General features: G+C 39.8%; 2 protein-coding genes across 4 annotated transcripts in view; one reads left to right on the top strand and one right to left on the bottom strand.

The window, feature by feature from the left end:
* Window positions 1-20,946, bottom strand: part of fhod3b (formin homology 2 domain containing 3b) — an 85,870-nt gene extending 64,924 nt beyond the window's left edge. For all 3 annotated transcript variants that reach the window (XM_086078341.1, XM_086078339.1, XM_086078340.1), the window contains exons 1-3: window positions 20,452-20,946; window positions 15,149-15,255; window positions 8,423-8,487 (exon numbers count right to left, since the gene is read on the bottom strand). In XM_086078341.1, coding sequence (XP_085934467.1) covers window positions 8,423-8,487; window positions 15,149-15,255; window positions 20,452-20,616 — 337 coding nt within the window. In that variant the 5' untranslated portion in view covers window positions 20,617-20,946. The remainder of the gene's footprint in view (window positions 1-8,422; window positions 8,488-15,148; window positions 15,256-20,451) is intronic.
* A 1,151-nt stretch (window positions 20,947-22,097) lies between these two features.
* Window positions 22,098-26,859, top strand: slc6a19b (solute carrier family 6 member 19b). Its single transcript, XM_086078342.1, has 10 exons — window positions 22,098-22,296; window positions 23,288-23,428; window positions 23,501-23,638; window positions 23,699-23,880; window positions 25,300-25,410; window positions 25,627-25,739; window positions 25,820-25,948; window positions 26,032-26,188; window positions 26,393-26,597; window positions 26,696-26,859. The coding sequence occupies exons 1-10, from the start codon at window positions 22,098-22,100 to the stop codon at window positions 26,857-26,859; spliced, it is 1,539 nt and encodes a 512-aa protein (XP_085934468.1).
* The last annotated feature ends 722 nt before the right edge of the window (window positions 26,860-27,581 follow it).

Raw genomic sequence — 27,581 nt, 5'->3', positions numbered from 1 at the left:
GTGACAAGTCGTGTGAATGAGATTGTCACATCCTTCTAAACTTAAACCTGTGGCAGTTTTTCCAGCTGATGTCAGGCTCAACATTGGCTCAATCTCAGCGCGTAAATGTGACAAATATCCAATAAATCCCCTTGAAAGCCAAACAGCAATGTAAATGATTCAAAGCTAGCCAGCTGAGGCAACAGCAGTTGATCCAAAGCGAGAGAAGAAATAACAGCCATGCTTCACATAAGACCGCATGACTGACAGTAGTGTTACGACAAACAGAAAATATGTTTTTGGTCTTATTAGGCTTATTGTCTTGATCGATGCAGAACGGGAAACTGACGTTTCCTTACATCGTGGCCAGCATCAAAGCTGAAGGAAAGAAAAGTGAGGTAGGATGTGGAATGGAATTCAATGTCACACTGGGATTTGGCTGAAGGCCAGTTGCGTACTGAACTAGCCATCGGGGTTTTTACTGCTTCTCTAGTTCTTTTGGTTTGAATTCTGGAGCCAACCATAAATCCCGATGCAAAACTCAAGCATGACGGATCGTAAATCTTTTAAAGCTACATTTTTTGCTGTGGCCTACCATCATGGATACCATAAATACAGTACTGTACCAGAACTGGTCAGCTAAAGAATAATGATACTGACACAATTAGAAAAGAGTATTTCTCTATAAGCATTACTTTCATGCATCTACAACGCAGCCCAAATAGGCTGTGACAAAATTAAGGCCATATGCTATTGTGACAGTTTTCTAGGCACTCGGGATATATTTAAAGCTTGTTTGCATAGTCAATTGAATGTTTAAAAATCATAATTTTTCCAGTGCTACTACTTTTCATTCTCGCATGAAGAATCTAGCGAGTGGGTGGACACTGGTTGCTTGCAGAAGCACTCAAGCCTTTGCTCGATAACACCACAAACTCTGACATTAAAATACAATAAACTATATTCTGCAGAATTAAAATATACGTTGGTCAAAGAAAAACAAACCACTCTGATGTTCTTTCCAGTGAGCGGACAGTTGTTTAAAGCCTGTGGCCACTGAGGTTACACACCTGTCCGCTTCAACATTGAATGCGCCAGTCTCACAGCTGTGCTCTTTTCCCAGCATGCTCTGCTTCACATGGTCGCCACTCTATGTCGTCCCACCCATGTATCTTATGCAGCTGTAGTCAGGTTTATGGTCAGTTACACATGTGATTGGTAGCCTTGGTTTAGTGCAACTTATTCTAAGGCAATTTAAAGCATATTGTACAATACTGGAGTGGAGTAGTTTTGTTGTTAGACAGTGGGAGGGGCTTCAGGCAATAAAATGAGCTTGGCTGTGGCATGGTAATTTGCTCTTCTGTGGTTGATTGGTGAATGAATGATCGTGCTGAGATAGGTATCCTACCCCGAGAGTTTGTGCTGTAAATTTTTGTTGAGTTAGGTCTGGCAACTTTTTTTTCACTCATTTTTGGGGGCAGAATCCATAACTGATCTCAGTTTTCCCCTATCACATCAAGTTTTTGAACTATAAATTAAAATGCAGACATGCAATGAAATATGAAGTTAACAGGCATGATGGCAATGTTTATTTAACACTATTGTGTTTATACAAAAGATATGGCTTATCTACTACTATACTAGCTTTGTGTTTGCACTTATTGATAACTACTGATTTATTGGGAGCTGCACACACCTCTCGACACTGTCTCAATTGTGATTGCACAAACATGTTGCCACATAGCTGAAGATGAGTCGAGTCGTATAATCAGCTCTTCTTGCTACAGTCTTACTACAGCTAATCAGGGGAATTTTGCTTATCTGGTATGGAGGACCAAAACTGCCCAAATTAAAAAATAAATAAATTATTTAAAAAATAAATGACTTAAAGTGAAAATAAAAACAGATATAAAAAATATAATAAAAAAATTTAATCCCCAAAAATAAATGGAAATAAAAACGGAAAAAAAAATACATACACATGAATAAATACATTTGTATTTAATTTGTGAATTAATTTAAATTTTGTATGTCCGTTTTTATTCTCACTTTTATTTATTTATTTATTTATTTAGTCATTTATTTATTTTTAATTTTGGCAATTTGGGTTCATACTGCCAGGACGAAATGTTATTCAAACGAGGAGGTGGTCCTAAGCGTGTCTTGGGTTGGACTCTGCCATTGCAAACTGCCTTTCATTGGTCGAGTGAGCGGCTCGGCGAAAAAGGAAGTCTCGCCGGCTTGCATGGAGAGCTCTAGCAATGGAAGACTATCTTGTCTACTATGGAGGACCAAAACTGCCAACATTCCAAATCAAAATCTAAATTCAGGGCCTAAAGATTAGCATACTGTGGTGAACTGAACCAAACTGCTCAGTGAAAACGTATCTTAAGTTGTCACTGGGTCAGTCTGCTTGTTCAACCCCTCATGTCCACAGCGAGAGAACTAAAACCTTTCTTTGGAGGGAAATGTAGACAGCTCTCTTCTCTTTGGACGGGCGAGGAACAGAGCTGAGGGGGCTTTCAACTGGAACCAGATGGCTTCTTAAAACGCGCATGCCTTTGTATGAGTGTGTGAGAACATGAGCATGTGATTGTCCTCAGACAAATCACTGTTGTAGTTGTCCTAGCCTTGTACTGTCTGCGAAGAGCATTAAAAAAAAAAAAGAAGAAAAAATTAGATCAATTTTTCACTAAAGATAAAATGTTTTTGTTCCAAGGGCACTGGGACAACAGGGAAAACAATCTTCTGCACTGCAGCTTAAAAAAGACGCACACACCAAGGCTTTGCTGTTATCGCACAGCACGGGGCTGTTGGGCTAATGGCCAAACCGACAGAATACAAAAACAGTTGAGTGAAAAAGTGTGAGGTGAGTGATACGAGCGATCCCTCCACTGATTTGAGGATCAAGACTTGGTTCACTTTCCCGTCGCTCTGAGACGTTGGCTGCCTCACATTTCCCCTCTCTGGCACTAAGCTGTTTGGGTTGGCCTCCCAGGGTGACTGTAATCCCATTTTGGGTCTCTTGGAGGGAAGTCGAAGAGATAGCCCATTTCATCTTGTACGGAGTCCCTGAGGCGCCACGTGATATGCGTGTTTTCGACTATAGTTGCGTCTGCTTGCTTGCAAGCTCTGGTCGCAGAAACAAGGAGAGAAATTTGATGAGACGACCTGATTAAGATTGGAAAAATAAGTTGAAGTTATGCAATATCAACCTCATCTTTAAACTTGCTGAAATACATATATGAACAGCACATAAAAGATGTCATAAAATCTTGCGCTTAAATAATTAATGAATTCGTAGTAAAATACATGATTAACACCATTTACAGTGTCTTGGTCCCAATCAAAACAACTTGAGATTTTCCAAACTGACCTTGTTTTTTATGGGCATCTTCACAGCTGGTGCCCACAAACTCAACAAACTTAGCACCGGTCTGGCACCGTGTGTGGAAAACATTGGATCTTCGCCTCGAGAGTCAATTGCCTGACATTATCCTAAACTAGACTTTGAAACAAATGGTAACCTTAAAAACAAATCTTCACCCTCAAAGCCCTTTGAAGCGGCGCAGTTGACGTCATATAAAACGACTCCAAATTTCCTCACTAAAGTAGTTCAGAACTTAAATTGGTTACATATAATCATGCACATAAACAAACCATTAAAAATCATGAAAAAGGCCACACTTCCCAGTATGCAAAGATGCTGTCAGCTGCAAGGAACAATAATAAAAGAAAATGCACTGCTCGTTGAATTCCATTTTCAGTGTCATTGACAACTGGAGTTTCCAGTTGTCAACATGAAGATCAAAACTATCAATTTGAATAAATTATAGTCTGAGGAGCAACGCGAGTCATCAGCGGCCACAATGAATCAATCATGTCTTGAGTTGGGATTATAAAAGCTTGTAAAAGACAAGGCAGCTAATCCACTACGAATGTGCCGCATCTGATTACGGTTGTCGCTATTCGGTCGGGATCAGCATATGGACAGATAAAGTGCCATTTAGAGGGAGAATGCCAACACCTTAAATGCGAGTAAAAACCATCATTAAGACCAGGGGTGGGCAAACATTTGTGCTTAAGGGCCACATTAGATTTCATATCATGTGCTTGGTGGGCCAGCTTTAAGAACAGATCAGACCATACATGGCCTTTGTACTATACTTTGCCCACCATTTATTAAGCAAAATGATTCATGTCTGTATAGTGAACACATTGGTCAGTAGGACCCCAATTCATTCTAATTTCATAACAATGTTATTGGAAAAATTTTCCTTCTTCATTTGGTAAGCATTATTTAAAAACTATGGAGCGCATCCTGTTTCACATTAGGAAAACATTGATCTATGTTGTAAATCATATGTTTGTTTTTTTATAGATCTATGAGCTACGACTAGGTTCTCAACACGGATGCCTCCTTGGACATATTGCCAAGGAAACAGATGTTAATGTGATTCATTTGGGATCTGTTTGCACCAAGTATTTGCTGCCTTCACAAAACAAAACAAAAAACTCATGCTAAGGAAATTGCGCACTGAAGGAAGACTTTTAAAAACAAAATGCCAAGTTCACCATATTATAACAAATTAGTGCAGCCATAGTGAATCTATAAAACAAAGTTTAATATATCATTAACTCTTCAGGTGACCACTTTCATTCCTGCACTGGCTTTGTTGCAAATATGTGTGCCAGGCCCCTGCAGAGCCATGTAGGTTGTAGGCTACTGTACACAGGAGATAATGGTAGTGATTAAGTAAGGCTGAATTACGTCTTCCTGTGGTTTATGACACATAAAAACACAGCCGGGTCATTTCTGGGAAATCCAAGTAACGGATCTTCAGAATTAAGTTCAGACAATTTGGAAATCAGAACAAAATTTGGTGGAAATATGCCTCCAAACTTAGAGGTCATACAGTCTCCCTGCGAGACTTCAGCATACGTATCTAAAAGGAGCACTTCTCTTGTGTTTGTCAGAGCAATACAGGAATAATGTGAAATTGTTTCAGTAGTGCATGTGATAGGACTTGAGTCATAAATGTGAGTGTTTTATTGTGTGTGTGTGTGTGTGAGAGCTTTGAGGGAATGCATGTGAGTGTTTCAGAAGTAGTGTCAGAGCATTTCAGTTGTAATGTGAATATTTCAGTAGTGTGAGAGAGTGTTTCAGTAGTGCATATGAGAGTGTTTCACAGTAATGTGAAAGTGCTTCAGTTGTGTGTGTGAGAATTTCAGACGTGAGTCATGAGAGCATTTCAGGAGTGCGTGACAGTGTTTCAGGAGTTGTGTGAGAGTGTTTCATTTGTGCATTAGAGTGTTTCAGTAGTTAATGAGAGAGCATTTCAATAGTGAATGTGAGAGTGTTTCAGAATCTGAGAGCATTACAGTTGTGCATGTGATGGTGTTTCAGAAGTGTGTGAGAACTATACCGTTGTGTGAGTGTGTGACAGCGTTTCAGTTATGTCAGAGAGTTTAGGTAGTGGGTGTGAGAGCATTTCAGTAGTGAATATGAGTGAATCATTTTTCTTATGTGAGAGTGTGAGATTTTCATTCGTGGATGTCCTGAATCCTGATGACCCCTCATAATATGAAGTCACTTTTTCTAAGGCACAACAAAATCCCTTACAAGATTTTACAGGACTTCTGCTCAAAGACTTCATAAACAACAAGAGCAGTGCGCTAACCAACACCGTTTTTTTTTTTTAATGAAAACTAAAAAGAACTCAGGAATGATCTCCCGAGTTGAGGCGGAAAATCACCTCGTAATGCTGCACTTGTGGGGCTTCTGGGTAAACCCTCCAGTCAGATAAAATCAGGCTCAAATGTCCGGACAAGTTACAGTAACAGTGACCACTAGAATAAATAAATCAGCTCGCCTCATTGGTAGTCTCAGGGCAGGACCGGGGAAGGACAACAGGTGGTTGTCAACTTAAAGAGAAAGATGGACATCATCCACTTAGGGAAGAGCAGCAAGTCTGTCTACCTCTCTGCAGGCTGAGCTAAGCTCGACCAAGCAACAGCAGGAGGACGGAATGAGGCTCTGTGGAGCAACTTCACAGTAAAAAAAAAACACCTTCGGTATCCAAGTCAACATGTTATCATGACACTTTAGCGGGTAAACGAAAGCTTAAGCACTAAATCAGATTTGAACTGGACTATCTCAGCGTAGCATGCATGCCGGTAGAAGGCCACAAGGTGTAAAACAAAGAAGGCCACAAGATATATTAGTTTCATAACACTTAGTGATTAAAAATGAGGCCTTTCTAAAATCACTTTAATATGTCCGCTTATAAAGAACTAGCATATTTGTATTGTGATAATACAGTGAAACTCTGACATTCAAAGGTTAAGATAAAGGAAAGTATGGGAGACGACATTGACAAAGCAGTGCCAATGACGTATATCCCTTTCCTTAGTCAGATTTTTCATTGTTGTATGCACAGCAAGAGAAATTAAATCCCCACAAAAGTCAAGGTTCACTTTTAGTTGTTTTAGTTTTACTATTAACCATTACTGAGATTGTTTTATTGTTTTATTTATTTATTTGGGGGAATAATAATTAGAAATCAAAAGTGAACGTCAAATGGCCTCCTCAAATGGATCATGTTCAACAAAAATTCAAGCAAAAAATTGTTTTTGTGAATTTTTCTATTTGAATCCTAATCCGCAAAGAACGGTCTTAAAACTGCTGGAACCCGGGTTATTTGTCTCCTCAGCATTGTTTTGAGGATTTCACTCAGCATGTTGAATCAAGATTTTGATCTTTACCAGATACAAATGCACGAAACTCCTCTCGCTGTTCATATTCAACAAGGAAACGGTAGGAAATGCTGCGAGAACATAATTATTTGCAGCATCCATTTGTCTGTTAGGTTTGTTTGTTTCCCCCCGCCATAGGCGCTTATTGTTTTCGTCCTGCCTACACAACGCGTGATTGGTCCGATCGGAAAAAGATCGGCTGCAAACGTATCAGCGGGAGCGGTACAAAATGTAATCTCCGGAGATTGTGAACTCACAAATATCGCGAGAATTCATCTTGCTGGCAAGGTTAGACACAACCTGCCATTTTTATCCAGGCTCAAGAGCTGCAGTGGCTGGCAAGTTTCTTGCCTAGAGACTCACCTGATGGTTACCATCAACTGGGATTTCAACCCTGACCCCCATGTCCAAAATCAGCAGTGCTACCTACTGAGCCAGCCACCTCAAATATTTTCTCATGTTACATTGAATTTACTTCAACTTCAATCCACCTGTCCAAAAACTCTTAAATCTGCCCAAATTAAATCAAAATCTTCAACCCAATCTGCTTGGTCAAAATAATTAACCCAACTTTGGGTAAAAGTAACCCAATCTGAACAAAAATCCACAGTAAGTGTGGTCGGAAAACAACTCAGCATTTTTTAATATGAATGATCCTTTTAAGACTCCATTAGGGGTCATGTCCAAGTAAGGAGAACAAATCACCAGAATGCTTTCACACAGTGACAACTCGTTCCCAGACCACAGTGACTTTGTTTACTTTAATCCATGCAGCCATCCAGTTTCTGGACCGCTTGTTCTCATTAGGATTGCGGGTTGACCTGGAGCCAATCTGAGTCGCAGTGCACATACAGTACGGACAAACAACCATTCACGCTCATAATCACACCTTTGGGCAATTTTGAGTCTTCACTAAACCTGACATGCATGTTTCTGGAATATGGTAAGACAGAAACTCCATCTTGCCGCCTTATTTCAGTCTACTTCTTTATTTATGTACAAAAAAATAAAAAATAAAAATAAAAATAAAATAAAAATTTGGTGTGTGCGTGTGTGTGTTCTTCCATGTGTTCTGTTGCTGACAGTGTAAATAGGCAGTAAATAACATCACTGTGCTTGTAAAAGTTGAAAATAATTACATAACTAAGTGAGAGGAATCTGTAAAACAGGAGCATGTGCCAAAACATGACTGACTTTATATTCTTAAAAGTGTAAGCAGCTGCCGATATGTTCATCGTGAGTTTGTGTGTGTGCGTGTGCGTGCGCGCGTGTGTGTGTGTGTGTGTGTGTGTGTGTGTGTGTGTACAAAGTATGTCACAAGTGGGCAAGCCTGCATGTGTTTTCGCTCAGCTCTTTGAGCAAGGTCCCTTCCATTATTCAGACACCAGGAGACCCAATAAAACAAAGTGACAGAACATAGTAACTATAAAAAGGTAAAATGTTTTCAATCTGTGCCCAGTTTTGCAGAGTGTCGCTGAAATGCTGGTAATTTGCACTCAAATTAAGATTCAAGCTGTTTCCCAAAAGCTGCCACTGTGCATTATGTGCAGCAGCAATAAAACAAGCTGCTGGTAATGGAGGAGGTAATGGCAGCTCATACCACACTCGTGATGCAGCGCAAAATTCACGATTATAGGAGTGATAAATGTGCAGTTTAAAGTTTGCAGTGTAGGTTTACAGTACTCACCGATGCAAGCGTGGACTCTGACTGACAGCTGCGTTCGAAGTACGAGGTTGTGTTTTCTGCCTCTTCTGAAAAGAAAACAAATAAAAATCTGTGTTCATTAAGACAGAAATTGAATGATTTAATCAAATATGATCTTCTTTAAAACCGTACGTAAAAGTACTAATAACGAAAATAGAGTAGAGAGCAGCTTCAATGGGAATGAGAAAACCTAAAACAAAGCGTGTATTTAAAGCTCTTATTTTTTCAGCTGCTAGAAAACAAAAAGAAGCAGGGCAAGCAACACAACAAGGAAAAGGTCTCCATGGGTGAAAATGAAGGATGGGAGCAGCCCACGGGTCAACTCCGCCCACAGTGGTAATGGAGACATGCAAAGACTCGATCACCATCCTGTCAACAGCTTACAATGTCTGAGTGACAATCAAAGAGAAAGATGCCAGCAGTTCACCACAATGCTATTCAGTTCTCCACTAAAAAGCCTTCTCTGGGATTTATGTCTAAAGTTTCCTGGAAGTTGGCGTTTTAGAAGGATAATGCTTGTGTGTCCACATATTAAATAAATTTAAAAAATCATTAAAAAAATATTTATATTATATATACATATACATATATTATAATAAAATAAATAAAATAAAATCACATCATACAAAAACAGTTAATTCAGTATTTTACTGATATCAGTAAGACAATCAATCAATAAGATTAACAATTTACGTCATCCCCCCTTACGTGTAGATAAGAACACATGTATTGCTCAACAAATGGATGGTAAGAGCCCAGCACTATTTAATGAAATGTTTTATTAAATTGCTGTAATCGTAACTCAAAAACCACTTTGCATAGCTCATACTGAAGAAGAAAAAAATGTTTTTTGTACATAGCAGCTGTGACAAAGAAATAGTCTTGACCAGTCATTTTATTGTCATGTGCTTTTAGTGGCTCAGTGGCGCAAAGTTTCATAATCTATGTCGTTCACAATGCTGTGTTCGGCTGAAGCGGGCGAAAAGTCATGTTTTTTGACGGAGATGTTGACAAATATTTGCTGGTCCGGTTAAAACATAGCTTTGTCCAAGTGAGCAATCAGACCAGGTTTTCTCTTTGGGTTGTTTGTGTGGGATATGCGTGTGTGGTTTCTATAAAACAGAAAATACTAATGGAAATTGACAAAACACGAGCAATCACATGTAAATGTATCATCTATACGATGCTTATTAGCTGAGGCCATAATTATACAAAATAGCCCAAGTAACATTGACATCAACGTACATAAATGACCTACAATCACTAATAACACTTAACATTAAGGCTGATGAGGCACTTGTGAATTGAGTCAATTTGTGGAGGAGCTCAAGCTTGCTACGTTCCCTTCATCTGGCGATTAGCATGGGTCTTAAATGTAAGTGGCCCAAACATGCCTAATTAAAATTAAACTGCCCTAATAAACTAACCACCAGAGGGTGCTGGAACAAAAATGAAAAACCTGGCATTTTTATCAGATGTTCTGCTTTTAATATCGCAGCATGACGACAATGATATTGTCATTGTGGCAATTTTAATACTGCAATATTGGCATTTTTGTTACATCACTATCATCCATATAGTGAATGCAGGATTCTTGATTTTATGCTGCTTCACCCACTATCACAATCATAACGTGCTGTCGTGTTTGATATAAACTTAAATCCTGCACCCATTTTAATGACAAATTGAGCAGTTATCATCTCCATTATCTAAAAACTAATTACGCAAACAAGCCTAGTCAACACAACTATGGTGAAGAGCACCGCAGATACAGTTACTTCCACCACCAATTTAGCTCTGACAAATAATCTTTTATGCTTCCTGCTCAAAGACTGTGAGAAACCTCTGACTGGCACCGCACCAAGCGGCAGTCTGTTAGTGGCACTCAAACAGCAGTGGGCTTGACAGTAGAAAAAGACTCAGACTCAGAGGGCAGATCGCAGTACTGCCTTGCTCTAAACAAGCATTATTACTGCTCAGTGCATTCAAGCTGACATCTTTCCTGCTCCAGCCAGTGGGAGTCTGGACCCGGGGTGCACACAAGCAGATTACGCAGCGGGGGACGTCCACACACTGCCGGCATTTAGCAAATATAATAGCAAGCAACAGGCAGATGTGAGACAGGAGCAACATCTGTCAACGCGGCTGGCGAGATGAGACGCCAAACAGGAACTTAATCCAAAAGGGTAACCAGAAGCCTTCAGTCACAAACGTCTGCTTTCTGTCGGCTTCACTGCAACAGTATCCCTTTACGGCACCTGAGGCTATACAGGCCAGCGTGCTCATTATCAAATTAAACAAACACGCACGGAATATAAGAGAGGCCCACCCTTTCTCCAATTAAATATGAAAACTGGGCACTCCAACAAAGAACGCGGCATGCGTGTAGAGGTGAAGCCCAAAGCTGCAGAAGTAATCCTTGAGATGAACTTGTGGTACCTAATAAACTTTATGTTTGTTTCTTGATCCAACATTCTTCTATGCATGCCCAGGTGATGGTTGATCACACCAAGTCAAATCCCGATTAAATATAATTGTCTTTTCCGAGAGGTCACCAGTCTGAAAAATCGTTATTGACTCCAACCATGTGGGATTTTTAATACGGTCAGAAAAGAACTTCAGGATTGATCGTTAGCTTTATGACATGAATCATTTGACATAAACATTAAATATAACTTATACAGCAAAGTGGTTTATTAAAGTCGAGTTTGCTTGGAAAAGAACCAAGTCGCACTTGTGCTAGCAAATAACAATTCTGGTCGCATGACATCCCTACGAATGACTTACCAGGAATCCAGAGTTGAGGGACAGTTTACAATGACTACATGCACGGCGCTGTTAATGATACCCTTAAACAGCTCTGCACACAATGCGGCCAAGTGGTATTTTATTTCCCCTTGATGTTTAAGTTTCACGAGAGTATATTCCTTCAAATGGAATCTAATGCGCACTTGAGTCCGTCTACAATGTCCAAGTGGGTCAAGAGAAAATGAAAAACATTGAGAGCCTTAAGAACGTGACAAAAAACTTCACAAGAACAATTGGATTTGAATATGCTTGACTCGTAACTGCTTGTCAAAAATATCCAAAACACTCAATAAATTCCAAGAATTACAAGCAAAAACGCCGCCTTGGATATATTTTACATTGTGCATGTACAGTATGTGGTTGAGTCATGACCTGCTTACATATACCTCCCTTTCTGTGAATGAGTTTTCAATTAACCTAACATGCAGGTTTTTGGAATGTGGGAGGAAGCCAGCGTACACGAAGAACCACCACCAGTCACTAGTCCTGACATATAATCTTGGGTGACCAGATTTTGTTTTCCAAAAAAGAAAAGGAAAATAAGAGTACATTCGGCCCAGCCTCAAGACGGAATGATGCTAACAGCTTAGAACATTATGCCATGACTGAATTTATTCATTTGTCAAGTAAAACTTAAAAAATATACTTTTTTTCCTTTGTTTTCTACCCATACAAAGGAGGCATATGTTAAAATAGTTATATGTATGACATCTTTGAATAAATGAGTTCGCCCCAAGATGTAGATTTCAAGACCTTTTCAATATCTATTGCCGGCGGCATCAGGGATCGAACCCGATCCATGATCACATCTCCGGTTTGCGAGTGCTGAGCGCTACCAGTGAGCTAAGATTTTGGTTGGCCGACACAGCTCAGTACCAAATTTGAACACTCAGTGGCGAACTGACTGCAGCTCGTTCAACTGCTGACTTCACCAACAGTGGTGAAAGACAGACGAATGAACAGGATGTCATTTTTGCTTGCATTAGATATTATATTCATATTCCATCCTATTTCAGCAGCAGTTTTCTCTGGCTCTCACGTATCGTAACAAAACATTATTTTGCTTGTAGCTTTCCTAACTCCCACAAATTGTCCACGTCACACATACGCCGGTAACAACACGCTGCACTCCGCCTCCCATTTGTCGCGCACAGAACATGCTATTTGGTCCCGTGAAAATACAATGAAAAACGGACATTTTCATGACTTTATAAAAAAAACCTTGAACGCCCAGAAGGGATGCTAAAAAGTGAACCCTACTGTACATAATCAATGCTTCTTATGTTCCTATCACCAGCCAAATTGCATAAGAATAACCAAAACGTATTCAAGTCAGAAAAGTTGTAGCAAAGCCAAGTCATACCATGAAATCACGATCACAGATAAATTCCTACAAGAAACATCTTCAAGGGATCTACTGGTCGAACAAATTGTCCACAATTAAACGTCGGCGCATACTTTTCTAGATGACTTCATGATAAGTCTCAGCAAAGGTCATGTGATCCTAAAACTACTGTCACACAAGAACGAAGGGCGCTATGGATGGGACTCAATTAAACCATCAGAAGCACGATCCCTAAATGCCCCTCTGACTACCTAAAGCTGTGCACATGTGTCTGAGCGCATGCCTGGACTTTATAGCTTCAAGAAACACCGTATCGGTGATGGGACGGAGGATTTACGAGAGCCAATCTTCTATAGCCGAGCTTGATGCGGTGGTGTGGAAGTGATTATGGCCTGTAAGCCCTTGTGATATGGATATCTCCCGGTTCTGTCAGGAGGACCGCACTTTAATCTGATAGTGAACACCCAACGTATGACACAGGCGCCCCTGGAATGTAACCTGCCATTAATATCAATTACAGTTGCATTTAATGGCCAACGGGATAATGGCTCGGCCTAAAAAACAAAAATGTTAGTTACCTCTGCTTGTTAGTGCAATGGTGCTATACCAAGGTCAACATGTATGACTTGGCGTAGATATAAAATGTGGTCAACATTTTAAGTACTTTGGAGTACTCTAGTTGGCTTTTATATATGAGACTTGTAAAAGAAAAAGGCCTCATCAGATGTAATAGTCATCAAATCAACAACAGAACCACGGCGGGAGGGCGGGCGGGCGGGATGGTTGTCCCGGCAGGGGTGGGGGGGTGTCTGGGGGTGTACTCTTGCACATATCATTGCCATAAAAAGCCAGGAGGTCTACTGCCCTATTTTTACAAAATAATTGGCTGGCCACCTTCACCCAACTCCCCTCACCAACCCCCGGCCTCCTCAGACAACACAGTGTGGATTTAATGACACACATCCATGCCAGCTTGTGCCAGCTGGCAAACCCTCCGTCTTGGCAGGATGGATCAGTGAGGAGGGACCACGCGGACCACTTTAACCTCACGGTTCTCACCATCTTCCCTTAAGCTCCGAACCATTTCACTTGACTTGGAATCGGGGAAAGACAGTCGTCTGGAGAGCAGCATGCGAATTCCACGTTAGATAAATAAATCCCATACATGTTTGTGGTCCAGCCGACCAGGAAAGCGCATGCCAACCTTTTGGATTGTGATTCTCTGTATGAGTGGATACGTCAACACAATCCACAGTGCATAAAACATATGGAGTCAATAAAGAACGTGGCCAAAAAAGTGTATCAAAAAACACAAACACAATTTCCAACCTTTCTCTTCTTCATCCAGGTCTAGAAAGTATGTCATGACAAAACATATTAGATGTTAGGAATTGTGCGGTCGAGTCACTTCTAATGAGAAGACTGAGGTAACTGAATTGTGATGAGGGCAATTACTCATGAAACATGTCTACACCTCTAAAGTGGTTGCAATGACATCACCATTGACCTGCGGCCAAGCATTTTATTGGACATGGACTTGTGGGGGTCATGGAAACTCTTACTGTCTTGTTTTTTTTTCTGATAAAGAAGTTGTACACAAATATGCCATGGACTGCATTTCATACCAGATAGGGCTGGACGAGATGGCCCAAAAATAAAATATTTTTTTTTCCAGTCATTCAGGACGATTACGATTTGAATCCATTTTAATCTAATAAACCCAAAAAAACATTTATTTAAAGGTTTCATTTATTCAATAATTCCTGTGCAAAATGTTCAGACAACAATAATGTATACTGATTCTAAATCAATTTTAACATAAACTTAACATTTATAATTTGTGCTTTAATGCCCCAATTAAGGAGTTGGCAGCTATTGTAAGCATGTCTTGTAAACCACCCATCCAGCATTCCGCCGCTCTGCAAAATTACAACTCACAATAACATTTAAAAGTAACAGAACATAAAAACAACAGCCTTTAATAATCCAGAAGACAAAATTTGATTTCACAATTTAGCCCATTTTCAAAGATTCGATATTTAAAATGACGTTTAATCGAATTAATTTGATTTGTTGCTCAGTCCTAATACCAGCTTTTTTATGACGATGATGATGACAGTTCGACCAACATTCTAGCGGGAAAATTGTTCCTAAAGTCAAACCAGTGTAAGGTATATGAGCAGAGAGTAAACTGATTGTGCCTCAGAGATTTAATCCGACTCCCTAAAGACTATTAACAGGATATGTTATATATTTTTTTATTTGCTTACAGAGCTTGAGAAAAAAAAAAGCACACATGAAATTTGAAACTGTAGTTTTCCACATGTGCTGATAGGCCGTTGGAAAGGCAAACCCTTCAAATCATGGACACACGAGGTTAGCTCCTAAAGCCAAGTTTGGGTAAGCGAGATCAACCAGCTGAGCTTCGTGAGAAGGATCATTTTACCACTTTGAACATACTGTGAAGACACTGCGGCACTAAAACCACATGAACGCTCTGCGATGAGAGGGAAAACACACACACACACACACACAGACAAAGGAAACAATCTTACCCTCCTTCCTCTTGAAATCCCTCCAGTTCATCTTTTTGCTCTGCCAGCGTCGACTCCAAGTCCAGATAGCTTCCATTATGAGACAACTGAAGTGCACAGTCATCGGGCTGCAGAGGGCAGAGAGAAACATATTAAAGACCATGTGCTAAGGTTGTGATACATAGATAGCATGACATTTCTCAATTGCACTTTCGTCAGATCAGTGCAAAAAGCAGCAGTTTCCAACATCAAGTGGAGTGTCTGCTGTCTCTATTGAGGCGGCTGATGACATTTTCAAATGTTTTGAATCTGGCTCTTCTTCCACCAGGAGATCCTCCTCCTGTTTTGCTCTCTCTCCACTTAATTATGTCATTGACCTCTTCCTGTCACCAACGTAGCGAGCGTCTGGCCTCTCGGTGCACTGGTCACGTGTGTGCCGCGTAAAGTGTTTGATGTGTCCAGGCTCCCGTGGATGTCAAGAGGGGCCTCTTATCAGCTCCTGTCAGCACTTAACAATGACAAATTTGGTAGCAGCTTGGCAGTATGGTGTCTCTTATCTATCGTCCTGTTCTGCTTGATAAAAAGACACAGGAGGACGTGTCATTTGTCAGGTCTTCATGAGTTGATTGTGGTATCCAAGATTCAGAGCGATGGTGACCTCCAAATTAACTTCTGAGGGTCTATTTTTGTTGACATGCCTGCACAGCATAGGAAGTGTCATTGGAGATGCGTCTGGCAGAGTGATACATTAGTGGCACAAAGTCGATTTACGCTCATGTCTAAGTGCCTGCACAGGGTAAACCGCTGATTCATTAATATTTAAACTGTGGGCATCAAATCATCTGAATCGTTTAGAATTCAACTCATTGAACCCATGATTATTGTTATTATCACCATTACTATATTTTATTCACAGCTACGAATGTGTGGACACAAAAATCAGGGGTGGGTGGCAGTCTTCCAAGTGCCCAGTCTGTGAAATTACCACTACTGGGTCTAATTTGCCTCTGCACAGAAAAACCCGCACAAGATTTAGAATATTCACGATAGTGGAGCTTAAAATATTCAGGAGGTTGTAAAAGTCAGTACAGCCCAAACAAGATTCAAGTATCTGAAGAAATCCAAAGTCACACACAACTTTATCTCTTCGCCTACTGGATATCCAAAGTATGTTTTGGTTTGTCCTTAACTTGTTTGTGTTTTTTATTACGCCACCACAAAAGGGCAACTGCAGTGTGGTGAGAACCACAAAACGATAAATTGTGATGATGATAAGAAGTGAGATCATTTTTGTGTTGCTGACATTCTAAGGATTGCGTCCTTGAAAAAGGAACGATTAATACACTTATTAAGGACGTTGTAAAATAGTCTATGAAGATAGAGTAAACATGTGCCAATCCTATTACTGCACTTCTGTGGGGGTGACAATCATATTTTGATTGCTGCTCCAACCCCAAAGTAAAGTGGGTAATCGAAAGAGGCAGACAAAAAGAAGGCAAGCGAGGCCAGCTATGCCGAACAAACACAGATGAGGCCTGAGAGCGCTTCTCCAGACTGCAAATTACAGACTAGCACATCCAGACATACACACCAAAGTTAGGCTGACCATTTATTTATGCCAAGAGACTTGCCTCTAACCCAAATGTGAGTGACAGTCACATGAAACGTGTCATGAGGACACTATTTGAGAGGCAGACACCAAAAAGGGGAAAATACTTTTGATATCCAGTTAAACTACATACGTCTGCAGGGATAAGGAGCAAACCCTGCCACAAGCGGCCGGCAAAAAAAAAACGACTGTACATTTGCCCAACTGACGCTCTCAACTCATTTCAAAGTGTTTCCTTGGCACCGAATAATGCTAGCGCACTCATATTTTGCTATGACCAGCAAGAGCACAAAAACAGGATCTAAGCAAAAAACAAAACAAAAAAACAAATAACCTGTCTCTTGCCGTAACTCAGCTAGGTGAAGATAAGTGGGTTAAAAAATGTTTTGATTTATGTAGATATATATTTTACACTAGTAGAGTTCGGTGTAAGAATGTATTTACCATGACAAAGCTGTTTTTTAATACAGATTTATATTGTTTTATCGTATACTTACATAGTTATACTTGATTTAAATATCCAAAATGTACATTTCTTAAATAGTAACAGCTGTTCCTAATAAGTTGAAATATACAGTACAAACCTGGAAACATCAACTTTAGTTAGCAAGAGTAATACTTTTCCTCTTTGGTTGACAGGTGGAGGAGAATTGCAGCAGAAACTCAGTAGCATATCTGGTGGCGGAATGTGGCATTGCAAGGGAACTAGTGTCACATGAGCGTTCGTCTTGCGCACCGTGGAACAATATCCACTTTCACTGAACGCTAAACATTATGTCTTTATTTCAAAAATGTAATGTTCTTCCACCAAATGGCATTAGCTCCAATTAATTTGTGTATCCACCAGTTGCTAGCTAAACAGGTTCAGATTTCACAATAAGTTAATTTGTGAGTATAATTATTTAGACAATATTGTCATTGTTTCAGTATACATATGTATATGTTTTATATTTGTTGAATGGTGTACAATGAGTAAGTAAAATTTGAGCCTTTGCTCAAATAATGTTTGGAAACACTGCACTATACTGTACTGATTAACAATATTGATTAGAAAGAAATTGCTGCCACAAAGTTACAGATGAAATCAAAACTGTTTAGTCTGCTTATAATATTATGTAACGTGAGCCCTAAAACATGAATCACAAACTTGATATCAAACAGTTCAAATAGATGGTCCTTGTTTACTCATTCCCTCAGTGCAAAATAGAATGTAGAATGCAGTAACTTTGTTTGTTTAACAAAGTTATGGCAATGAATTATTGTTTTGTTTTGCTCTAGGTGACCTCCAAAAGTGGTGATGTAAATAAATCAAGTGAGGTCACTAAAGGTACATTTTTAAGTAACAAAGAGGCTAAAAACAAACAAACATGAATGTATACAAAATAAAACCAATCATGCTAACATTTACAAATCATCTGATCTTCTTTACATGGGCTTGTACAAGCCCTGCACACAATGCTAACGTTAGCATAAATGCTAATAACTGTTGCTTTTCCTCAAGTAATTTGAATTTGTGTCGGATTATTTTGTAGACAAATGCAAATAAATCCAAGAGCAGTGTTATCACATCAACAGAGGTTGTGGAGGTTTTTCTTAGCTGTCCCCCACCCAGGATTTGAACCCATGGTGGCCCTGTGTTGTGACCAAGTCCAGAGAGGGAACCACAAGTTGTGTGCACTCACACTGAGCCTTAGCCTCTCCCTTCAACCACCGTACTGTGGTCCACTGACCAGGCAGGCAGTAAAGGCAGAAAGACTAAAAATAAACACTATGCAATTTACAATTGAACTGTGCTATCTCTCTCCAATGCATGGCGCATCTGCATAATATGCACTTTACCCTAAACACTTCCATTAAACAGCACTTTCTGTACTTTCTTGTTTGTTATGTCACCTTCAAGAAGATTGCTTGAAAACACAATTTTTATGACAAATTGTAATCAAGACTACAGAAGTATTACTGCGGGAAATCCTGCGCTGAGAAATAACAATCCAAACTGCAGAGAGACCAGCACAACCACAAATGTGCATAACAATGTGTAAAAGTATTTGAAGGTCCTTTGACAGGCGCTGAGGAGGAACCTGTATTTTTACAACATTTCACATAACTTCTCATTATGGGACTCTATAATTTCTAGTGGAAGAAAAATGCAGGAAAACAACGTGTCCAGATTGAAATTGGTGAGAAGTGAGAGTCCATCCTCCAAAACTGAGCAATATTTTCCTCTCACTTTGGGCACACTCTGCAAACCAGACTCAAGGCCACCAAGTCACTCACTAGGAAGAACCATAAGAGAGGAGGAGGAAAGCATTTTGAAAGACTGTTGATCAATTGATTTTTGTAGATAAGGGTAGATCTGGAACAAGTCCATCGGGCATGGAACAGAATATGCACTTAGCCATTCATGACAATGCATTATTATGATGCACTGAAACCAAAATAGTAGTATTATTTTTTTCCTCATATTACGGTACATTAATTCCCTAACATTAAAACGTCATCCTTGTAACTACATAAATTGTATTAAATATATATATATATATATATATATATATATATATAAAAGCAATAGTTTGATTCACAACGAGCATCATTTGTGATCCTCTGTAGAACCCAATCAGTCCCGAAACGCACACATGTGGCCAGTGCAAAGACAGCAGAATGACAGTGACAGGAAATGCGCCGGGATTGCACATGAGCCGTTTCAACTCCCTGGGCATCATGTGTTGGAAGCGTGCTATTTATAAACAGGTAGAATTTAAAGACAACACCTTTCTCTCTTACAGGTTTTCACTGGGACGACCCTAATCTCTGAGAGTCCAAATCTTAAAGATGTCACCTGGTTGCTGAAAATCTCACTTCATTTCTGATGTTCAAAAACGTTGCATGCGTTTACAGTTAAATACTTTTCTGACATTAATGCAGAGCCAGCATTTATTTGTAAGCATCTGTGTACAACTGCATCTAAATTGTAAGTGTGCAACATCTCTGGGGGGGAAAAAAGCTGCATGTTGCTCTTAAGTGTTTTTAATTGTTCTCACTTGCAGATAGTGGAGGGTTTCTATCTACTCACAGGGAGTGAGCTGCAGAAAGGGGAGGAGCATCCCGAGGCTTCTGTTCCATATCTTATCTTAGACAATCACTGATCTAAAGAAATACACAGTCGATGAAGTCTGGGTCTTTTGGTACTTTTGTGTACTGTATATAAATAAACTCTTCAATTAATCTAATATGCATGTTTTGGGAGTGTAGGAGGAAGCCCATGCAATAAGTGCAGGGAAAATAACCTAACCACACAGGAGTGATCCCAACCCTGCACCTCCCAACTGTGAGGCGGATGCGCTACCCACTACTCCACGGTGCTACTGCACTTAAAACAATCCCTTAAATTAAAATGATGTATACCACTATAGCACTATGAATGCTCCTGGGCATGATGTTTTCTAAAATTAGGTCAAACTGAGGGATTAATGTGATTAAAGTAAATATAAGCAGATGCTTCCCACCCCGTATTAAAATCACAACCAAATTACCATAAAGTTATTGTATATAGCACTCTTTGTGTTACCGTGCATGTCAGCATCCCCCATCCGTAAAGGGCACTTGCTCAATGGCCCATCCATGTTGTATTTGTTGGTAGCAACCTCAGCTAATTATTAATGTGCATGTGTGAAGGAGCAGGTTAAGCATTAAAGAGCATGTCAACAGTGCATACCTTATGCGGGGCTCGGAGCAATCGGTGCACTCCAGCAATCTGATTGATGAGAGGAATATCTTCCCTGAATGTGTACACTGGAGGTCTGCTGGGCTCCGGGAAGTTGGTGCTGTTGAATGGATCAGTATCATCTAAGAACTGCACCCTGCACACAAACGTGGCCATGGCGTGTCCTCCATGCAAGGCCGACTGATTGGGGGTCAAAACAGCGGACGCCTCCGGCGCAGGTTCCTCCGCAGCTGTCTCTTCTTATCCTACTCGCAGCGTCTCCATGCGGGGCACCCACCACCACCTCCACCTCCACCTTACACCACCCATGCACCAAGCCGGGACAGGGTCGTAGACACAGCCGGTGCAAGGAAGTCAAAATCCGGGGCTCTGTCTCTGTCTCGCGCTCTGTGTCTCTCTCTTATGCGGCATCCAGGAGTGTTGTGGTGCTGAAGCCGATGAGGACTTCACTTCTTGGTCATTGCTCTAGAGAGCGATGCGCCAACGCCAAGCACAAGCTGGAAGCAGAACACGGCTCATGTTACGAGCGTGGTGGCGCCCTCAAGGGGCCGTGATGAAAAGTACATTTTGATGAACACATCCCACGTAATAATAATGAGATGCACCACAAGAGCTGTGCTTTAAAACAAACAAAACAAACTACAAATGTAATATAACCTAGGTAATTTAATTCTATAATAAAACGTGTTATTAAAGACTGCAACGCATCTTTTATAAACTACCTGGTTATTATTTTTTTTTGTTTTTAAAATTATTATTAATATGAATACGTCAAAGCCGTCCATCAACACAGATTTTTTTTTTTTTTATAAAATCTAAATTTACTAATACATTTCTAGTTTATTATAGTAACGGTACCTAGTTAGCTATCTTTATAGCTACCTAACTATAAAATGATGAGCAAATGAGATGACATCTAGTAAAGCTAGCCAGCTGGCTAGGTAAAGCTAGCTAGCTTGACGTCATGTTCATCTTATTTCCTGCCCATCCTTTTATTTGAAAGACCCAATTCCTGTAAGTCTCTCCTCCAACCCACCTGTTCGCCTTTGCCAGAGCTTAGGCCTATAGTTTTTCTCAATCACTTTGGTAAAGTGTTTTTCTCAAAACAATTTGTGCAAACAGGAAAACATCATTGATGACCTGCAACAGCCAGCCTGTTGTTCAAAATCCTTAGTTCATCCCTCCAAATCAAATGAATTTGTCAATGAGCATGGCTAGTGCTATCAGAATAACAAGTCCTTGTTTCATTATGTCAAATTATGTCAAAATATCAGTGGTATGGTAGATAGATGGATGGACACAGAGACAAACATATAAATAAACGGACACAGAGAAATTCCATTTGCTTCCTCCTCTCACTTTTACGATTTGTGCTAAGACGATGATTACAGAAGCCTTGAAGGCCACCCTGTACAGTAAACACTATTAAAACGGAATGTTTCCCCATAGATTTTTACAAGTGCAATGACCCATCACTGTCAGATAAGACACTACTTAAGTTTCATGTGTGAGCTTCAAAAAGGTGTCACACCTCCAGATGCATGCTCTCTGTCAATATGTAACAAAGGGTCGCTATATAGTCCCTCATTTACATCCCAGTACAGTGCACCACCATAGCATCGCGTTATTGACACATGATGAAGCTCACAGTCCCCAACCCGGGCCTGGATGACAGGATACTGTCGCACCAGCAGCTGGACAAGCTGGAACATGACGAGGCGGGGGATAGACCCAAATGGGAGAACAAGGCACAGTATATGTTGACCTGCGTGGGCTTCTGTGTGGGATTGGGAAATGTCTGGCGCTTCCCCTATTTGTGTCAAAGTCATGGAGGAGGTGAGTGAGGACTTCAGTAAGTTTTACTCCCATGTATAATGTATTCTTTGTAATATTGCTGAATGGTTATTAAACTCTACTCTCTGAATTATAAACCATAAAATTTACTTGGGGGGGGGGGGGGGATTAAAGGGGCTGCCGGAAGTGTCCTACATGTGACAACAATCTCGCACGCATATTCCTTACATGTTTGGCAAAGCTCTATTTTGTGCTCGATGAAAAATATCCAAGACAGCACCCTTTTGGCAAAAACGACATGAACTTTTTTTGAGTACCAAAGATATTTCAATGGCGACACTTTTTAATTGGCTTTAGTTTTTGAGATAACACCATTTTCCACAATTGATTATTAATGTACTTTTTGATTGTTACTACAAGTAGAGGTTGTGGTTTGATGTCAACATGACACATGATTTGCATGTAGAAGGCCCTGCAATAACGATAGGCGTTTTTCATGATATTGCATCAAAATTGAAAGAATACTGTATGGACATGCTTGAAAAGACACAGACAGACTCATCCTCATCACGTGTAGTGAATCTATATGAGTTTTACTTATTTGAACTGAGCTGTTAAAATATGTATTTTCCCCCACTTTATTGAGATGCACTTATATTCTTGCATACATTATAATATAGTGTATTTTATACCATTTTATTGCATTATGTAAATATGTTGCCCTGAGAAATAAACACAGTAAACGTTTTTCAGCTCACACGGGCATGTTTTGTAGTCTGTATTTGACTGAAATGATTTGTCTAAGAGGTGTTAAAACTGCTGAACCAGCAACACTATATCCTGAGTGGAAGATAAGTTTTTTTTTAATATTCTGTACAAAGGCTGGCATTCTTGTAAAAGTGCACGTGCTTTCTGAGTTGCAGAACAGGCTGCATCAGCTGTCTGCTTTTATGTTTGCTTGAGTCATTCAATGTCATCCTCTATATGACAGGATGTAAATAAAGATAACCGTTCGGAATTGTCTTCCACGCAGGGGCGTTTATGATCCCCTTTCTAATCCTGCTGGTTCTGGAGGGAATCCCCCTGCTGCATCTGGAGTTTGCCATCGGTCAGCGTTTGAGGGCAGGCGGTTTGGGGGTGTGGTCGTCTATTCATCCTTATTTGACCGGCATTGGTGAGCATCGTTCAAAAATTGTCGTAGAACGCCTTCAAGGACGTTAAACAAAATGGACACATATATTTGCAGGTGTCGCCTCCATGTGTGTATCTCTGACCATCAGCCTGTACTACAACACCATCATTGCTTGGATTCTTTGGTACTTCTTCAATTCGTTTCAAGACCCTCTGCCTTGGAGCTACTGTCCAATGAACGAAAATTTAACAGGTATTTCACAGAATGTTCGTAAATATTTGCAGGAAATAAGTTATATATATATAATCGCAGGCCTGGTCTCGGAGTGTGCAAGGAGCTCCCCAGTGGATTATTTCTGGTACAGGGAGACTCTGAACACAACTACGAGTATTATAGATGATGGCGGCATACAATGGTGGACTTTGTTAAGTCACATATGTGCCTGGACTGTGCTCTACATCTGCATCGTGCGTGGGATCGAGACGACTGGCAAGGTACTGCATACTTTCCTTTTAAATTGGACAAATAATGGGAAAAAATCCCTTTATAATGTTTACATGCAAATAGTTGAATCTCTAGAGTGCTTTCCAAGTATGATATATATATATTTTTTATTATTATTATTATTTTTTAATCTGCCTGTTTGCGAAAATGTGTCATCACAATCTGCCTGAGTTAGATAATAACACCCATACAAACTGAAAAATATGTTAAAGTGGAAGTTAAACATTTCTTGACAATAATATGTTATATGGGACCTCACTAATCTAAACAAGACATTCTAATTAATATTACATTTTTGGAATATGAGTTATGAAGCAAAATCCAGCCGTTTTTATCCATCTCGGGGGGGGGGGGGGGCGACCATTTTGCCATTTGCCGTCGACTGAAGATGACATCACAGTTGCTCAGGGTTCAGGCAACGACCAATCAGAGCTCACCTGTTTTATGAAGATGCGCTGTGATTGGTTGTTACCTGAGACCTGAGCAACATTGATGTCATTTTCACTCGACAGCAAGTGGCAAAATGGCTGACTTCTGAGATGGATAAAAACGGTTGGATTTTGCTCCTTAACTCATATTCTCATATAAAGCAATATTAAACAGAATACCGTATTTAGACTAGTGGGGCTGCATAGAACATATTGTACCAAAAAAATAAATAAAAGGGTTGACTTCACTTTTAAAGAAATAAAAATATAAACAAGAATGCTTTTAAAATAACAAAAACTAACTGAAAATAAATTCTCATAATAATCGCGATTCTCATTTAGTATCATGTGTCCCAAAATCGATTTTATTTAAATTATTTTATACTGTCTTACCTTTGATTGTGTGTGCCTTTATTGAGAGCGCTGTTCATGTTGTATCCGATTTGGCCACTTAGGGGCAGGGTGGTTCCACGCGGTCTGATGCACTGTTAAGTTGTAGCCATATTAAAGAGTAGAAGGAAAAAGTCACGATCTAGTTATTCCAATAAAAGTTGTTTTTTTGCAGCGTGGAGCCGTTCTTTTGAGTGATAAAAGTGCCGCGAGTAGAGCACTAATTAGCATTAGCGAGTCAGACTGGAGTAGATCGTGACGATTCCTTGAACATCTATAAATTGAAGCAAAAATCATTGTCGATCAAATCATTTTGAATCAAAAAGCGGTCTTAATCGAAAATCGATTTTTGAATCGAATCGTACACCCAAAAATCGGAATCAAATCGAATCGTGAGGAATTCAAAGATTCCCAACCCTAATAATTATAGTGAAAATGTCCTTAATTTTGGTCTTTGTCATCTAATTTCATGAATGAGCTTGCAGGTTTGTTGTTTTAAATTGTGCGGAAAATCAATAATATGTCTCCTTGAGACAACCAATAGTGACATACTTTAAAAAATAAGAATAATAATGTTCTTGTTCTTGTCAGGCTGTATATGTGACTTCAACTCTTCCGTATGTGGTGCTGACCATCTTTCTGGTCAGAGGTTTGACACTAAAGGGATCTTTGAGTGGACTCAAGTTTCTATTCACACCTGATGTAAGTTATCCATGTTTACCCCTGATTGACTTTAGTGAAGAAATTATAATGCAAAAAATGATTCATATGGGAAAACAAGAGTTCTTCCAGGCACATTAAGAATCCAATTTTAACCAATTGTGTTCATATTTTCGTTGGGGCCTGTCGTTGGGGTCCGTTTTTAAATCCTTGCGTAAACCAAGATCAAGTTGACGATGAATTGCTTCCAATCTGCAGCTAGCGGAGCTAGCTAACCCGTCGACATGGATGAACGCAGGTGCTCAGGTCTTCTACTCCTTCTCTCTGGCTTTTGGGGGCCTCATATCCTTCTCCAGCTACAACTCAGTACAGTGAGTCTAACGTTTGACAGCTTTCCAAAGCACGCACATATACGCAAAACGTCATCTTGTATGTGTTCATATGCTTTCAGTAACAACTGTGAACAGGACGCGGTGATCATCTCTATCATTAATGGCTTCACATCTGTGTTTGCCGCTACGGTCATCTACACGGTCATCGGCTTCAGGGCAACGCAACAATTTGATACCTGCATTAATGAGTGCTTATTATTCATCAAATGTCCTTTCTACGAGCTGAAACGTCTTATTTTACGCAATTTATTTTATTTTTTTTACATTTCAGGAACATCCTGACGCTCCTGAACACGTTTGACCTTCCTGAGGGATACATCGTTGACAGCAACTACACGGAGGCTTTACAGCAACTCAATGCAACACATCCCGGTGTTATTCAAGGGCTGGAGCTGGGCATTTGTGATTTAAAAACGTTTCTCAGTGAGGTAACAACGCAACTGTTCTCTTTATTTATATCTAAAGTGCCTGAACAAAGGTGAAATACTAAAATTATGTAACCTTGCCAACAGTTTATAAAGCCTACCTTATTGGTTACGGGATTTTTAAAATGTGTTTCTTTTTTTTAGAGTTTCAATTTTCAATAGCCAGGCAGTATTTTGCTGCTAAATTGTGTCTGTTCTTTATTTTAGGGAGTTGAAGGTACGGGTTTGGCGTTCATCGTGTTCACAGAGTCCATCACCAAGATGCCCTTGTCCCCGCTGTGGTCGGTCCTCTTCTTCGTCATGCTCTTCAGCCTCGGCCTATCGTCGATGTTTGGGAACATTGAAGGCGTTGTGGTACCTCTGCAAGACCTCAAGGTTTTTCCAAAGAAATGGCCCAAAGAAGCCGTCACCGGTAGGTCACACGCGAGTTTCACATGTTTAACAATGTGAGGGATTTTCTGTGATTTTTTTTTGTAAGTAACATCTTAACATTGTGTTCCACTTCCTCAGGTGTGACATGTGTGCTGTGTTGTCTGGTGGGCCTGATCTTTGTCCAAGGCTCAGGGAACTATTGGCTGTCTTTATTCGACACTTATGGAGGATCAATCCCACTGCTGGTCATCGGATTCTGCGAGATGATCTCAGTGGTTTACATATACGGGATAGACAGGTAATTAAAATGGTCTCTTTTTTAATTGCATTTCCACCTTACAAAATAACACTTTCACTTTATGTTTTGTTTTCAGGTAACCCAACGAAATGTCCGTTTTCGTTACATTTTGTATAAAATCCTACGACAATTAGGGATGTTCAATACTACTTTTTTTCCAGACCGAGACCAACTCGAGTAGTCACCAATACTGATACCAAGTACCGATACAACTAGTTCTTCCGTTACATCTAATTTCCCTAAAAAAACAATGACAGATATTTAAAAAAAAAAATCTTTAAAATTGTTTGAAATGAATGGCAATTTTCTGTTCTCTTATTCTCAGTTCCTGATCAACTTGAGTAGTCCTCGATGTTGATACCAAGTACCAATACCACTAATCCTTTCATTACATATAATCCCCCCCCCAAAAAAAAAACAATGACAGATATATATATTTTTTAAAACATCTTTAAAATTGTATGAAATTAATGGCTATTTTTTGTTCTTCTAATTTTCAGTTCCTGATCAACTTGAGTAGTCCTCGATGCTAATACCAAGTACCGATACCACTAGTCCTTTCATTACATATAACCCCCCCCCCCCAAAAAAAACAGCTTTTTATTTATTTTTTAAACATCTTTAAGATTGTATGAAATGAATGGCTATTTTCTGTTCTTCGAATTTTCAGTTCCTGACCATGAAACTGCCAAAAAATAGCAGGCTGTTACGAAAACCGATACCTTG

This window comes from Leptonotus elevatus, chromosome 6 (genome assembly GCF_054856555.1).
Source record: "Leptonotus elevatus isolate MCC_2025b chromosome 6, RoL_Lele_1.0, whole genome shotgun sequence".
NCBI classification, from domain to species: domain Eukaryota; kingdom Metazoa; phylum Chordata; class Actinopteri; order Syngnathiformes; family Syngnathidae; genus Leptonotus; species Leptonotus elevatus.
This window is presented reverse-complemented; position numbering and strand designations above follow the sequence as displayed.

Excerpts from the sequence above, each read along its gene's own strand:
- slc6a19b (XM_086078342.1), top strand. The coding sequence starts at position 22,098 with ATGAAGCTCACAGTCCCCAACCCGGGCCTGGATGACAGGATACTGTCG. Across the intron at positions 22,297-23,287 it reads GTGTCAAAGTCATGGAGGAG|GGGCGTTTATGATCCCCTTT; the intron begins GTGAGTGAGGAC and ends TCTTCCACGCAG. Across the intron at positions 25,740-25,819 it reads TCCAGCTACAACTCAGTACA|TAACAACTGTGAACAGGACG; the intron begins GTGAGTCTAACG and ends ATATGCTTTCAG.